The sequence below is a fragment of the Mobula hypostoma genome, chromosome 9 (genome assembly GCF_963921235.1).
Source record: "Mobula hypostoma chromosome 9, sMobHyp1.1, whole genome shotgun sequence".
NCBI lineage: Eukaryota > Metazoa > Chordata > Chondrichthyes > Myliobatiformes > Myliobatidae > Mobula > Mobula hypostoma.
In genome coordinates this window covers 106,971,076-106,988,096 of record NC_086105.1, presented here as the reverse complement: position 1 = coordinate 106,988,096, position 17,021 = coordinate 106,971,076, and the positions used below count along the sequence as shown (strand labels likewise).

General features: G+C 41.6%; 1 protein-coding gene and 1 long non-coding RNA gene across 2 annotated transcripts; one reads left to right on the top strand and one right to left on the bottom strand.

Annotated features, from left to right (window-relative positions):
• Positions 1-10,665: 10,665 nt before the first annotated feature.
• Positions 10,666-12,269, bottom strand: rasd1 (RAS, dexamethasone-induced 1). Its single transcript, XM_063057419.1, has 2 exons — positions 11,880-12,269; positions 10,666-11,691 (listed from the first exon to the last, which is right to left on the bottom strand). The coding sequence occupies exons 1-2, from the start codon at positions 12,148-12,150 to the stop codon at positions 11,165-11,167; spliced, it is 798 nt and encodes a 265-aa protein (XP_062913489.1). The 5' UTR covers positions 12,151-12,269; the 3' UTR covers positions 10,666-11,164.
• Positions 12,270-13,443: 1,174 nt separating this feature from the next.
• Positions 13,444-15,804, top strand: LOC134351346 (uncharacterized). The gene is made up of 3 exons (XR_010019131.1): positions 13,444-13,781; positions 13,859-13,981; positions 14,361-15,804. It is a non-coding gene; the product is annotated as an uncharacterized LOC134351346 (long non-coding RNA).
• Positions 15,805-17,021: the final 1,217 nt, after the last annotated feature.

The following is a 17,021-nucleotide window of genomic DNA, read 5'->3' as shown; positions in this document are numbered from 1 at the left end:
GCCTTATTTTGTATACTGTGTGCATTCAAATATAACACATTCAGTGATGTATTCACCACCCTTTTCAATTTTGTCTCAACGTGTTTCCTGAAGTTAAATTCTGATCCTTTGTAAACTTTTTATTTTAATCTTTATTCTGGAGACTTCAGTAATCTCCCCTGCACTCTCCTTCATCCATACTTTTCCAGGCTTTTAAACCCACTCCACAATGATGTATTTTAGAACCCAATCCTGGTTATGAGAGTTGCCAGGACCCTGGTCCCTGCATGGTTCATGTGGTGCCCATCCCATCGGAACAGCTCCCTCCTTCCCCAATACTAATGCCACTGTCCCACAAATTCAAAACCACTTCTCCCATACCAATCTTTGTGCCACACACTTAACTCTCTGATTCTGTTTACCCTGTGCTAATTTTTAGGTGGCTTGGGTAATGATCCAAAGATTATTATCTTTTTAGTCCTGCATTTAATTTGGTCCCTAATTGCTCAGATTCTCTCAGCAGAACCGCTTACTTTGTTCTTCCTATGAAGTTGATCTTGATCTTTCCCTTCCCACTCCAATTTCCTGTGCAGGTCAAATGAGATGTCACAAACCCAGGCAGCAGGCTGACAAAAGAGCCATCGGGATTCTTGATCTTTGTGACAAAGAATGGTTTCTATTCCTTTGCCTATACTATCCCCATTTACAACTGCATTTCTCTCCCCCTTCTTGAATAGCTCCCTGAACCACAAAGGCACAGTTCAGCTGCTCATCCTTCCTACAGCCCACATTCTTGTCCTTTATAATTATTTTCTCCATAAGGAGAATTCAGACATAGAAGTTGTCCTGACCCATAATCAAATTATAGTCTAATTGGAAATTTAAATTATGTATCTAGCAGAGACATGTCACGAAATCTTAAAAGTGCATTGATAGTGGGAGCTTTCATTTCATTGGTCTGGACCAGATTCGAGGCGAGAGCTTAGCAATATAAAGACGTGGAGGGTAAGTTTCCCACATATGTACATCATGCTATTTTGGAGGGAATATAAATGGATGAGAGCAACAACAGCTGTAGTTAAAGCACCTTAGAGAATGAGTGGTCACCTACCTTAAATGTCAGTATGGTTCCAGATATGATGCAATTGCTGCTAACAGATCTCGGTATGTCTTCATGCCATCAGCAGAGAATCTTATTTTTGCTAAAATGTTTTGCGTTTACACAATGCAATCAGCCACATGGTGGACAGGAATGGTACTATGTATTTATAGGGGTATATATAACAAGAGAAATATTGTTTCAAAGGAATTGATTTGTTTCCTAAACATTGAGCTTAAAAGCCTTATTTATTTTATTGAAGATTGAGGATTCGGAGTTTCAAAGGAAGAAAAGCTGTAAAGGAGTGCAAACTGAAACCATCTTACAGTACCAAACAAAAAATAAAGATCAAACAGTGTCTCTTGTGTTCAGATAATAGATTTGCAAAATTGTTCAAATGGCATGATCAAATGGGTAAAATTATTTGACATACAAAACAAGTCTTCAACAATTTTATTTTAGATATGAAGAAGTTAAGTTGTCTTAGTCTTTGGGATTCTGAGGACCTTTTGTACAATGCAATAGCCAATAAGGCCAAGACAGAATTATTGTCACTTGATAGCAGTACATAATAAAACTTGATCGAAATAGACAGCACTGACTTGTTTGTGGATCACATATGACTATGAGATGACAGTAATATACAAGCTCTATTTCACATAACAATTGTTTATATAAAAAAAGTCATGTCAATGTACAAGCTCTAGAACCAATTGTGTGCAAGCAGTAATTATAGTCAGTCTGGAATTCACTTGTCAGGAGTTGAACTGTCATCTGTCCAGTGCACCCTGGTGAGTCACCAGAGCATGCCTGATTTAAAGAAGAACAAAAAGTAACGAGTGTTATAGAATGTCAATAAGCTGCTGTAGCCACAAAGGGTGACTTTTTTTTTGTTGTGTGTTTTTTTACATGACTTTAGAAGGAGGTGCCTTAGAAATTTGTGTATGGTTTTTAATAGTACCTGGAGGCTAAAAGAAATTTTGTAGGTTTTAAAGGGCATATATATGGGCACAAGGCCCCACCAAATGAAACAACAAAACTTCTTTTCAGTCATCAATTAATTAATTTGGTTTCGATGTTTGGATACACAAGTGATGACGAAGAGCACGCTTGACAAGCACATTGAACATATTGCTGTAGTAATTCACCCTAATGCAAATGTTATTTCCACGCGTATTTCCTACATGAGCTGATGCCCTCAATTTGAGCAGCACACATTAGTTACCTAGTGGCAATAAATAGGTCCAAAGGTCACAATTTGCAAAATTCATAATTACCGCGGTTCCAGGAGGAGTCCATTGTGCTAGGTGTGGCAAAACCTGTGTGAATACAGGGAACTTGCTAGGTCTTTATTTTATATTGTATAAGCTGCCCACCACTCCCTATGTGAGTTTTGTTACAATACATATATTGGCCGTCTACCATTAGAAATGTGATCACAGTACCTGACTCTTCCACAGTGTAATCCTGGTCCCAGCCCACCTGTACCAGTCTTCATACTAGTCCCAACCGGACCCAGGTGAAGGGTGTCAATCTGAAACATCAACTTGCACTTCCCTTCACGGATGCTGCTTGATCCACTGAGTTTCTTCAGCATCTTGTTTGTTGCAATAGATTCCAGCATCTGTCGTCTCCTCTGATTCAACTGCTTACTTGTTTTGCAGCAATTCGACAGATAATGATATTCGTCCAGGAGTAGAACAGGATATCAAAGAATGATATGCAAATGAAAGACTTTTGATCACTGATTATCATGTACCTAAATCCGGTTGGTATAATGTGCTATAAGCTATTGATTTGTGAAACTCATTTTATGTTCTGAAAAATGACTGGTCCACACATATCACAATTTGGCCTAAAAGGCCAAGTGCAAAATATCTGGTTAGATAATGTGGACATTGTGGAAAGTCAGCCTTCAATGAAGAACATAATCACTATATACAGAAATATGTAAAAAAAATATATATATCGCTACCTGCTGCAACAAGTCCTTTCAGAAATTATAGTATTCAAATTTATGCAATACCTCTGATTTGGACAATGACTGCACAACAAAATCATTGTTCAAGTATAGTTATTATCCAGAACAACTATGCTCCAGAGCTATTATCAGAAGCAATTACAGAGTCAGTTATAATTAGTCAGTTTCTTCGTAATGCAATTATGCTTGAAGTCCAGATAGTAAAGTGCCCCTTTGTGACAAGAAACCCATTCTGGTTTGGCACGTCAGAATAATTAGTTTCTTAATCAGATATACCCACTGAAATGTTTTAACAATTTAGAAAACAAATGCAGGTAGAGCTGATAGCTCGTTAGTAACACACATAAAATGCTGGAGGAACTCAGTAAGTCAGGGGGCATCTATGGAAGGGAATAAACAGTCAATGTTTCAGACAGACCCTTCATCAAGACTGGAAAGGAAGGGAACAGAATGGGGGCAGGGAGGAAGGGCTGAAATAAGATGCTGGAAGGTGATAGGAGGAAGAGGTAAAGTGCTGAAGAATCTCATAGAGGACAGTGGACTATGAAGAAAGAGGAGAGGCATCGGAGGTGATGGGCAGGAGAGGAGAAGAGAAGGGGTGAGAGGGGAACCAGAATGGTGACTAGGAAAAGAGAAGTACAGAAGAAGGTGGATGGTTAGAGCTTGATGGAAATTAGAGAAATTGATGTTCACACTGTCAGGTTGGAGGCTAGCCATGTGGAATATGAGGTGCTGCTCCTCCAACCTGTAGAGAAGGCGACGGACTGACATGTCAGGATGGTTTATTACCCTCCACAGATGCTGCCTGACTTGCTGAGTTTCTCCAGCATTTTGTGTGTGTTACTCAAGGTTTCCAGCATTTGCAGAATCTCTTGTTTTTAGCTCATTAACAAATTAGGTAGAGGGAAGGTGAACAAAAAAAGGTATACATGTAAGTGGGAGCATCAAGCAAGCCCAACTCCCTGTGATTTCATCCTGTAAATAAATTCTTCACTAGAGCAGATGATAGGGTAACAATATTCCCTTTGTGCAGTTTCAGATATCTGATTTACAATCTTCTAAACTGCTTTGCGAGTAACCCGTCAAATTCACTTAAAATGGTAAATACTCAGATAGTTCAGCTATGGTTGCAAACCATGGAGACCTGCTTCCTTTATTTAATCTAATTGGTCTTACCTGTCTTTGGCCCTAAGCTATCCTATGACCCAATCACTCAATTGCACCTATTCTTACCATATTGTTCTAAGACAGTTGAAGTTGATGGAAAATACATCAGTCTCAACAGAAATACTCACAATGTATATAAATCATGGGATATGTGACAGTAGGGGTTCCCAAACCTTTTTATGCCATGGACCCCTACCATTAACTGAGGGGTCCATGACCCCAGGTTGAGTCAACAACTTAGAAATTAACACAGGAAAAGAACTGTGTCTCTATCACAGTCTAACCTGCAGGATGTGCTGAAGGCTACAATTGCAATGTTTTAAAATGTCCCAATGCATTGGCAATATTGTTTGAACTGCTGTAGTTATAGTTGAAACAATTTTACACACAACTAGCACCTTACCGTACTATAGTGAAATTAGCACCTTCAGTATTCTTAATTCTCAGTGAAATCCTTGCACACTGCTGACTTCAAACACTAACAGTCTGAGTTTTACTAATTCATGGATTTTGAATCAGCTTTTACAGTTTTATTTTTCTTCCAAAGCATGTATATTTTGTCTATGACTACCAAAATTGAACATTGTGTTAGTGTGATCTCACTAGTTAGTCTAGGCAGAGTTAATTATTGCACTACAGTAATTGCAGACAAATTAGAATTATTGCTACAAATATAATCCTGCATTGGGTTTGCTCTGTAAGCATAAATTTTTCTTTGACTCATATCACACTTGATGAACTTCTTACAGTCTCATCCAACATGAGGAATGACAAAATAAACTCTGAGAAAAGTACTTCTAAAAGTGAGTTAAATTACTAGAAGTCATACACCATTTATGATACTGTCACCAGTTATTACATGTTTATTGAGAAGAACTTGTGATAAAAACTAATGTTTACACAACTCTTGGGAATCTGAAATGACAAAGAACTGCATGCAGAGCTCATAGAAACCAAGTTCAGAATGTTCCTCACAAAGGCATGTTACTTCTGAAATCTACACCATCTTTGTGTGTGTGTGTTTATACAAGATTTTTAAAAAATATATTCTGCTTGTAATTTAATCCAAGTTTTAACCTGTTTTTAGTAAATGAGAACGTTTTCCTGAGAAGGTTTTCAATTTTTTATTCCATTTTCATTTAGTTTTCAGAAAGTGCCTCTCGAGTTTTGATTCTGATCCAAATTACATCAAACAGATTAATGTTTAACTGTAGGGACATGCAGTTTTTAGCAGTAATGTGCTACAGAGTTTGTAAAGAACATAAAATGACTTTTGAGGACAAGCTCAACTTTATTATACACGTAGGCATCTGAAAGTGTCACTTTTACATATATACTTTAAAACTCCTTTGATGTAGTTGTACGCAATGGTAAACTTGGTTTATGACTGTAACAGTGAGTTAGTCATTGGAGCTTTTTTTAGCAATTTTTAGATGACTATTTTATGAATTTAAAATGAATGATAATATATCTGGTGAAAATATTGCTCCTTTAGGTATAACCATAGTCTGTGATATTCATTGCTGCTTTTCAATGACTCTATTCTCCATTCAAGCTATTAGTTTATACCCTGAAGAAAAGTAGTTCTGCAAGTCTTGTAAGGAAATAAGTTAAGAGACTTCGCAAACGTAATAATGTCTTGCATTTATGAAATGACTCTAAAGCCAGCAGTGTCCAGATTTCTTTTTTAAAGTAAAAGAAGGAAATGAAAAGTGAATCTTTTAAAGGGCCCGGGGGGCGGGGGGGGGGGGGGCGGACAGTGAGCTCAATGAAACATGGATTAGCAGGTAAAGATGGAGGGTGTGTAACAGAAAACAGAGAACATGTTTAGAATTATATTAGCTGAAAGCCAGAATTGCAGGATCATATAGCATGGAAGAAGATACAAATTTATGAGGCCTTGCAAAAATATTGTGTTAGGCTGGGGTTTGGGATGGGAAGGTGCAATCTGCAAAGGGTTTTGAGAGTGATCATTCGAAACTTAATGAACTGGAAAAAAGGAGATCATGAAGGCAGAATAACGAGGACTTAATTTGGAGAAGGATTTAGGCAGTATAATATTAGGCTGAATATTAGGACAGAGTGTCCTCAGCCAGCTTGATTCCATTCAAAGAAAGGCTCTCAGGATTATAGGTGTAGATGAAGCCACAGCTCGTGAGAAGCTAGCCATCAGTAGTTTACACCACAGATGACAGGTTGCTGCAGCTACTGTGCTATACAAAATGTACACCAGCCACAGCTCTGCAGACCTCCGCGCCCTGCTGCCTTCATCTTATGAGAGATGGCGCACCACACAATCAAGTTTATCTTTGCCTGCTCATGCTGTTTCTATGCCTGATGCAAGAACCTTCAAGGATAGAAGCTTCCTTCACTGCGCTATCAGAATTTGGAACAGCCTTCCAGATGCTGTGGTTGGAAACATCTGTGACGATGGGGGTCCAAGCCTTCAAGAGTGGAGTGCACAAACACCTATCATCTGTGGGAGGGAAGTCACATGCTTCTTCATAAGCTATCATGAAGGGGACCAGGATGGCAATGCTTGGTTGTTGGTAGGTAGGGTTAATACCTGACTTTCAAAAGCACTTGTGAGTTATGTTCCGGCTGGACTTAGTGCTTAAACTGCTGGAGAACAGTGCAGAAAGAACAGGTGCTGTTTTCTCCCGGTAGGGATTAGTTTTTAGTTCCAAGTGCTCGTGCCACATTTTGTCACCCTGCAAACTTATCCTTCAATCTCTTTGAATTATGGAGGACAGCATGCTTATAGATGTCTCTCTCCAACAGACTTCATCATGATCATCATGACTCCAGTATTTCTACTAATTTTTAATATTTCTTAATTGTATATATGATTTTTTTGTGTTCTATCGCTGAGCAGCAGTGAACCATCTGATTGGCCTATCAGAGTTCTCTTTGGGAACAAGTTGACTTGATCAGCATTTCTGATCTGGCTATTGTCCATGATTGTACTTAATAAAAAAAAAGGCAATTTGTTATTTGTAGAAGATTGTATACAGTACCCGGTAAGTAGCCTCCACTGCCTTCCACAGATTCACCACACTGAGCAAAGTCAACTCTCCTCCTTTTTATCCTAAACAGTTTACAATGTATCCTGAAATAATGAAGCCTGCTTCTAGGCTTTCCGAGGAAGAGAAACATTCTTCTTGTACCCAATATACAGGAAGGTTACAGTACAATCCCCTCTAATTCCAAACCCTAATTGAATCCAGATTTAGTCTACCCCCATCTCCCCTCACTGGCAAACTTGTAAGTGTTACGTTCATTTTCCTCATCCCGATCGTTGTTGTATGTTGTGAATAGCTGGCACCCAGGCACAGATTTCTTCAGTAGCCCACTAGTCATCTGCAACTCTTATTGCCACTCTCTGTTTCCTGTCCATCAACCAATTTGCTACCTGTCCAAGCTTGGTATCTCCAATGCAATGAGCTTTAATTTTGCACACTATGCAGGAGTTTATCAAAAGCCTTCTGAAAACCAAAATACACCAAGTTCACTGGTTCTCCTTTATCTAGCCTCCCAGATGCACCTTCAAAAAACCTCCAGCAGTTGTTTTCTTTTAACGCAATTGTCCTTTCATTAAGCCCACATTGACTGTCTTAAATCTGGCTAATGTTTTCTAGGTGTCCTGGATTTTAGTTCTCTTTTACCATGAAATTTTTAACTCTATATTTTTAACATCAGTTTCTCTTAGCAATTTAGCCATTATTACAAAAACCTGCCTCTTTAATACTGCCTCACACATCATCCTAAGTAGCTTTCTGTACCATGGTGTCATGGTCAGTTTACTTATCTCAGCAACTCCACATTTGTCTTAAAGGGTTATGAGGACCTCAAACTTATTGGACAAGGGCAGGGACTGAGGATCCCATATTATAACCTCTTGGATTCCCATACCTCAGTCATACATTTCTATCTCTGATCACGTGTTGGTTCTAAAGCATTTAACCTAAAGGGTGTGATTGCCTCCTGAAGCAAAAGGTCCAGGTAAGTTCCTCCTCTTTTATTCCATAGTAATAACTGCAGCCCTTAACATGGATTTAACGCTCCTCAAATTGTAGTTAAATGCAGTTTACTTGGGCAAAAATGCCCATAAACTCCCATATACTCCCAGTTGCAACAAATCTCCCATCCTCCCATCTTTGATTTATTTGGTTATGTAGTTTAGTGCTAATCTAGTTAATTTAATTTAAAGTATGTTTAGTTTTCATCAAGATCTTAAATTAAAAATGATTTAATAATTGTGTACTTGCATCCTTCAGAGCTACAGACCTGGTGCTAGAAGGGTTGGTGGGGTGGATTTACTAATATGATGGGATGAGTATGCTGTGATTCATTTAGAATATGCACTTGCCTTGATGCTCTGACCTGCCACACTCAGGACATTTTTCATCAAGGAGGGCAGGTGACAGGAGCACTCTTCAAGTCACGCACCACCCTGGCTTGAAAATAGATCACGGCACCTTCCTCACTGCTGAGTGTAAATCCTGGAATTGCCCAGCTCAGAGGACAGGAGGAACATCTTCACTGGAAGGACTGCAGCGGCACACCATCTGCCGAAAGGCAATGAAAAATGGGCGATAAATGCTGGTCTACCAGCAACACCTACATCCTGAAAATTTGGTAAAAGTCTCCTGGCAAGACTTGGTAGAGGAAAGGTGATGTCATCCTCTGCTTCGACTAATATGTATTCAACACTAAGCCTCAGCTAAAGGAATGCCGTTCTGAGTCATTACTTCACTGGTGTATATGTGCTGCCCAATTCATTATGCTCGAACACCGACTACATTTTAATCTCTGAGATGGCTTTAATGCATTTATAATATCTCCAGGTAGTGAAATGTGCTGCGGAAGTGCCCCCCCCCGCCATTTTTTTTTACTTTTCATTACATAGAATGCAGCACAGTATCTACCACCAGCACCCCGGCATCACAATCCAGACACCCACCAGTCTCTCAGTAAAATACCGCACATATATCTGAAAGTTCTTCCTCTCACCTTAAATACATTTTCTTTACTACTAAACATTTCCATCCACTGGCTGAATACTTTATGCCTCTCATATTACATTTCTGCCCAGTCTCCTCTCAATGTCTGTCACTCCAGAGAAGACAATGCCAGCTTGTCCATCTCTCACTATTGCACAAGTCCTGTCATTCAGAGAGCAACTTCATTTCATCTGCAGAAATACTTCTCTTTAATTTTATTGTTAAAATGTGTCCATATATACAATAGGACTTTAAACACGTTGGCTCTAAGCACATCATGTTACACAGGTGTATAGAATATTGGTGAGACTGCACGTGGAGTATTGTCTGCAGATCTGTTTGTCCTGCGATAGACAGAATGTGATTATCCTAGTCTTCTTCCCAGAGGAACGGAGTCTGAAACTAGAGTGCATACGTTTAAGATGAAAGGAGATAGATTTTCATTCAGATTGTGCAGAAGTTGTATAGACGGGTCGACTCCGACGTTTGAAGGAGATTTTACAAGTACTGGAAATCTCAAGCAACATTAAGTGGAGAAACTTGTCTCAGACTGAAACGCTGACTGTTTATTCCGCTCAGTAAATGCTGCCTGACTTGCTGATTCCCTCCAGTATTTGTGTGTGTGTGTGTGTGTGTGTGTGTGTGTGTGTGTGTTAAAAGACATTTAGGCAGGTTAATGGATAGGAAAATAATTAGGTGGATATGGGTGAAATGCTAGACAAATAGGAACCAGCTGGGGGGTGGGGGAGCCTCAGTCCATATGAAGGGTTGGGCCGAATGGCCCGTTTCCGTGCTGTGCAACTCTATGACCCTAAATTTGCAATGCAGACGCATACATGAATTATCCTTCTATAGCGAAATCCGGCTCCATCGAGAAGAATGAAGTAACTTTTCGGAAGTCGACTATAGCCTGCGGGTATTCCTAAATGTTTAGTACCTGCATCGGTAAACCCGCGTGTACTCCGATCTTCCTCATTGTCTTTCACTTTGCACATCAAAGGAACTTTGAAATCTCCAATCGTGCTGGGAGTACTCGGGAGTATTTAATTCCTTTTCAATGGCTATTATCTAAGTAGTGGAATTTTTTTGTACAGTTGCTCTGGCAATCTAGTGGGAAATATTTACACCCTTTGTGAGGTATCATCATTTTGTTTGGGTGAAGGGGACAATCTACCTGGATGTCATAAAGAATGGGGAGCTAATTGACCCTGTTCCGATCAGGTTTAAGGAATTGGTTCTGTCCGCCGATGTTGTTTGGGTGAATTTCATCACATATCCCGCTACTTCCAAGCCAGCCAGCCTCTCCCTATCTCTGAATCATCTAATAAAACTAACTGAAGTTAAGCAATAATGCAAATCCATTCACTGCTTTTAAAAAAATCAGTAGGCATCACACAAGAGATTAAATTTGAAAACATTTATTTAAAAAATTTATAAGACTTTGTTCATTTTTGCAAGTACAACATTAGTGCCATTATGCAACGAACTGTTGCCGATTGTAAACATTCTGTTACGCATTGTACTGCAAGGAGTTTGTACAAATCAATACTACAATCGTTTTAAATAAATTAAAAAACTCAAGTACGAAAACTTCACAGTCAATACGACACAATGAATATTCTTCGGGGGAGGGGGAATGAGATTTGATAAAAAAAAATACCCTCTCCTCTGCCCCGTGAGTGTCATTTAGTGTTCATTTTTCTCGTAGTCCCTTCGCTCACACCTGACGCTGGGAAAGGCGGCAGAGTAGGCTCCGCCAGCGCTCGACTGCGGTGTTAAGCGAGCACTGCTCTCGGTAGCAGTAAGCCAAGCACCACTCCTGTCTCTGAAAACCTTCCGACACCGTTTCGTTTACAGCTATACACCGTGGATAACGGGCCAAACACATCCTTCGGATCTAGTAAATTGCGTCCCTTTCAGGGCTCCGAAGCGGGTTTAACTGATCACACAGCGCTCCTTGTCCCTGGCGTGGGCGCCGCCGATCGCCTTCTCCTTGATGTACATCAGATCGCTGTGCACACTCGGTCTTCGGGCGAACGGCGCCACGATACCGTACGCATCCTCGTCTTTAATTTTACGGCTGCGAAAGGTCTTGCGGTGCAGGATGTCACAGTACTGCACTGACACCTTCCTGTGGAGATCTGGACTCATTTCGCTGGGCAACTTGGCCATGGTGAACAGGGTCTGGAACATCTCGTCCACCTTTGTGTTCCTCTTGGCCGAGATTTCGAAGTAAGCGCACTTCGTGTCGCCGTCTATCAGCTGCTCGATCTTCTCTCTCGGCACTTCTCTGTAAAAGTCCCGGTCGCTTTTGTTGCCGCAAATCACAATGGGCACTTCAATGTTTTCTTTGGTTTTGTTCTTCAGACACGACTTGGTCTCCACGATCTGCTGCTTCAGTCGCTGCACCTCCTCGAAGGAGTCGCGGTTGTCTAGACTGAAAACCAAGATGAACACATCCCCTGTAACCGAAACAAAAAAAAGACTTTAGGATTTAGGTACTGAGGATGAACCAACTCACCCCTCAAATCTGCTCAAGCCACTACGCTGCAACAACCGTGTTTATGAGTTTGCCTCCCCACCCCACCACTCTAGCCCTTTGGCGTCTGTCCGCGGGGCTTTCTCGATCTCGAAACCGGCCGTTCCTCACCTGTCAGGATGGAGAGGCGCCTCATTGCCGGGAAGGGGTGGTTTCCCGAGGTGTCCAGGATATCCAGCTGATAGATGTCGCCTCGGATGCTGTAAAACTTGCGGTGGAAATCCTCGATGGTCGGCGTATACTGATCGTCGAACTTGCTGTTGAGGAATCGAGATACGATGGCGCTTTTGCCCACTTTGGAGGAGCCGAGGATGACCATCCGGTAACAGTTTTTGGTAGGGACGTTCAGCTCGGTCTCACAAGGCGACATCTTCTTAATCATCACCCGAGCGACTGTGAGTGGGAAGAAGCAGCCGTGTTGGACTGCGGCTGACGCTGCTGGGAGCTGCTCTGAAGTTTACCAAGGCAGCTCGGGCAAGGAGCTGCTCGACAACTGGACAGCGCGCTAACTCCTCCTTTTATACCAGGAACCGGAGTGTGTCATGACGAGGCGGCCACGTGTTGAAAGTAAACACCAGGACCCAGTGTCTGAGAGCGGGCGAACGTCAGCAGCGGTGTTCTGGGCAGTTTAGCCTTGTTTGGAATTGGAGCAAGGGGGAGAGCAGTAAGCTCATTCAGTCAGTTATTGATCCAGCCGCTGACACGGCTCTCTGCACCGACTTCTCCTCGCTGAATCGAGTTGTGTGTATCCATGTAAATATCTCTACTTCTGTCAGTCTACGTTTGAGATAAATCGAATGGTTACTTCTGAAGTAGAAGAGTGATTTCTGAAAGGGGTAAATGGCTTACGCAGACGATTGTGTGAGCATTTACGCGGAGAAGGTGATAGGGGTGTAAGACAGGGTTCACAAACTGGGGTCTACGGACCCCTTGCTTAATGACTCTGGTCCATGGGGTAAAAAGGGTGGGAAACCCCGGTGTAAGGAAGCAACTGTGTAAAACATTTACAGCAGAATGCGTGTTTATAATACTTAGGAGAGGGTTTTAGGGCTCTGGTCCCCTTGACCTCTGCTTTCTGCAGAGTTCACCTACAGAGACCCTATAAACCATTGCCTCGTCCTTTGGCTTGTGTTTTTCTTGTAATCCCTCTTCCCTCTTGACGCCACCGACGAGCCTGGTGGCGTTGTCTGGATATTGTACCTCTGTCCGCACTAAGCCAGCGGAACGCATTCTTCGCGTGTAAACACACGCGTGAAGCATAGACGAACTATTGGGCTGTGGCGGCTTCACAGTCGATCGTTACACGAAAAATTCCCGATTAGGAGCGGGTGAACAACACACACACACACACACACACACACACACACACACACACACACACACACTCAAACAGTCCTGATTAAGGTTCTCAGCGGGAAACGCCGGCTGTTTATTCCCCTCTACAGATGTTGCCTGCTTTGCTGAGTTCCTCCAGCAGTTTGTATGTGTTGCGCAAAATTTTCAGCATCTGCAGAATCCCTTGAGTTTATGAGTGATTGAAGACTAGGTGACGGACATTGGTCTGAAATTCCTTCATTTGCTGCGATAGGTAAATGTTAACCCACTTAGCTCAAAGTGATTGGCACTGCCACTTAAACAACAGAAGGTAAGTGAACAATATACCGCGAGATAATTTCAAACCTTTGCTGATTTTGGCCATCTATTGAACACATGCCTCCTCACTCTGCGATTACCTGTTGGGGGGCAGTATTACATTTCTAAACTGGGGTTCGGGTGGCATTTGGTCAGTGAGTATAGTTACAAAGTCTATGACATGTATGGTAAGGCTGACTTCTCTGAACCAAGCGTCAATTCCTATGTCCTACTATAAAACACTGCAGATGCTGGACAGCTGAAATAAAATGAAAAAAATGCTGCGAATGTTCATCAGGTCAGACAGCATCTGGGGAGAAGGGGACCGTGTTAACGTGGCATGGCCGTGTCCTTTCTTCAGAGCTTCCATATTCTGAAAGTGTAAGCATCCTTTTTAAATTTGACTAATTATAAATTGCACATGAACTGCATTTTAAAATGAATTCACATCTTCACAGGGCCATCTGCAATTACTGCCTCCCTTCCCTCGGTCTTCTTCAAAACTATATATTATTCAACAATTCATTCCGCCAATTTCATACGGTAACCGGGTGCTTGGCTCACAAGCTGACTTCGCTCAGGTATGTTGACTGTTGTCACTTTACATAACATGCACTCCCATTATTCAAAGCTGTCACAACATGTGAATTCATTGGTAAGTTGCATTAAGCAGTGAAAACGGCAAAGGAAATGAGAATCAGTAGCTGTAATCGAGAGACTGAATTTATATGGCTTTAAATGAGAATCAACCGTAAATCATCAGGCAGCGGTCTGGATACAACTGGCCAAGTGACGGGGAGCGGTAGTAAATGATGCTTAATAAACTATTAGTTAATGATTAGCTTTCTTCATTTACAATGCTGGTGACTTTTTGAAAGCCGAACTTAGCTAAATTTGACAAGAACTGTTTTTTTTAAAGGATACAGATTTGACGAGAGCTGTTTTTTTTTAACGCTGCAGAGTGAAACACATAATCAGGGAGTGCGGCTCGGCGCTGTTTACAGAAAAGCAACAAGTCCATTTACTGAACTGTACTTTGCCCGATGTTGAGCGATGAGAGAGGCGAGAACTCGCAGCTCATGTTGTGTCTGTGCCGCTGTCCCGTCATCTGGATCATGTCAATTACGGTGAATTCTCTTTCTCTTCCCCACCCGTCCCTGTTCTACTGGCGACGCTGAATCTTTAATATAAACAGTGTCACAAGAGTCTCTGACATGTAAAGTCGTTTGGCTAGGCATATTTTTCTTTGCGGGTGATTTATGATCTTTCATTTTTCGTCAAGATTATAAATAAAACGTTGTCCAGTAAATTATTCAGGCCATGAAGATTAAACACTATAAGAGGGGTGATTGATAAGTTCATGGCCTAAGGTAAAAGGAGTCAATTTCAGAAAACCTAGCACATTTATTTTTCAACATAGTCCCCTCCTACATTTACACACTTAGTCCAGCGGTCGTGGAGCATACGGATCCCTCCTTTGTAGAAGTGGTCCACAGCCGGGGTGATTGATAAGTTCGTAGCCTATGGTAGAATTATACAGCTCTCGGTACATGCACGAACAGTTCAACTCTTTTGATTGAAAATGCGAAAAGTTTGAACTTAATAACTCAAACACCAGGAATTCTGCAGATGCTGGAAATTCAAGCAACTTTTATGTAAGTTAATAACTCATCTCCTTCTACCTTAGGCCACGAACTTATCAATCACCCCTCGTAATAGCGAGAAAGAGAATGGGAAAAATGCAGCTAGTCAGGTAGCCACTGAGCAGAGAGATTTTCAGGTAGATGGAGCCTTTCCTATGAAGCTCGTAGTCGTTTGAAAGGAACTTAAAATTCCTCCGAGTTATCATTTCTGAGGATCTGCCCAGGACGCAGCACGTAAATGTACTTAGGAAGAAAGCACGGCAACGCCTCTACCTCCTCAGAAAACTTTGTCAAACTTCTATAGATATCTGGTGAAGCGTTTATTGACTGGTTGAATCACGGCCTAGTTTAGAAACACCAATGCCCTTGAACGAATAATTCTACAAAAAGTAGTGGATATGGCCTAGTACATCACGGGTAAAGCCCTCCCTACTATTGAGCACGTCTCCGCGGATTACTGGCTCAGAAAAGCCCATCTATCTTCAACGACCAACACCACCCAGAACTTGCTCTCTTCTCGCTGCTGTCATCAGAAAGGAGGTACAGGAGCCTCAGGACGCACACCACCAGGTTCAGGAAATTATTACTCCTTCACCATCAGGCTCTTGAACCAGAGTGGATAACTTCACTTGCCCCATCACGGAACCGTTCCTATAACTTATGGACTCACTATCAATGACTCTTCATTTCGTGTTCTAGATATTTATCGTTATCAAACTCTTTCTCTCTCTCTCTCTCTCTCTCTATCTATCTATCTATCTATCTATCTATCTCTATCTCTCTCTCTCTCTCTCTCTCTCCCTCTCTCTCTCTGTCTCTCTCTCGTCCCCTGCTGGGTACTGTCTTTCGTAAATTCTATTGTCTTTCTTTAAGTTACTGCGTATGCCCGCAAAAGATGAATATCAGGGCTCTATATGGTGACGTATATGTGTTTAATATTAAATGTACTTATTTACTTATGATCCTTTTCAGCATCCTTTTGTATTTCAGATTTCCGGTTTTGGTAACTTCTTGTGCATTTTCTTTAAAAATACAAGATTATTTTCAAATATTTCTCTCCCCATAGATGCCGCGGGATCTGTGGAACATTTTCTGTTTCTGTTTTAGGGGGTGAGTGGTGGTAATAATCGCGTCATTCACCGTGTACCAAATGCATTATTGTACATTCGCATATTCTGCACTAAAGATTTCATGATTGTCGAAAATCTAACACCTCCAAGAGGACCATAACCTTGTCCTGATTTGGAGGCGCGCGTACCTCAATGACCCAGAGTGCTATGTTGGCTGGGGTCAGCTTTGGCTCTTGGTAGGGTCACCCATGCCAAACCGGTCAAAGTGTAGAGGCCAAACTGACAGTGGTCCACCGTCCTCTAGGTTTGAGGGTTCAGCTCAGGGCTAACAACGGTGACTAGTCAAAAAAAGTCATGGAAGCAGCACTGAAGAATCCTTCCATGTCTGTATACGAGGGTATGGACAGAGATGGAGGACCTTCATTGTTGCCCTAAACGCCAGCGGCGCAACGGACAGTAAATAAATAGGAAAATCAAACCGATTCCACGTTCCTTCATTAATAAAATCATGCCCATATAAATTTCTACTGCCTACTTTTGATGATTTGGTTGATTTGGCGTTTCTGAGTGAGATACGGAAAAAGACAGGATAATTGGGTTGAGAGGGATAATAAATCAGCCATGACGGGATGGCGGAGGACGGCCAAATTCTGCTCCTATGTCTTGAATTGAATTGACTTTATTTCTTACACCCTTCACTCACGAGGGGTAAAATCTTTACCTTAGGTCTCGGTCTAATTGTGCAATGTGCAATCATAGTAATTTATAATAAACAGAACAGTCAAAGTGACATAGAATACACTCAGATCAGTGTGAGTTAATCAGTCTGATGGCCTGGTGGAAGAAGCTGTCCCGGAGCCTGTTGGTTCTGGCTTTTATGCTGCGGTACCATTTCCCAGATGGTAGCA

Coding starts and splice junctions, on each gene's coding strand:
- rasd1 (XM_063057419.1), bottom strand. CDS start 12,150: ATGATTAAGAAGATGTCGCCTTGTGAGACCGAGCTGAACGTCCCTACC. Junction 11,692..11,879: donor GCGCCTCTCCATCCTGACAG/GTGAGGAACGGC, acceptor TTTCGGTTACAG/GGGATGTGTTCATCTTGGTT.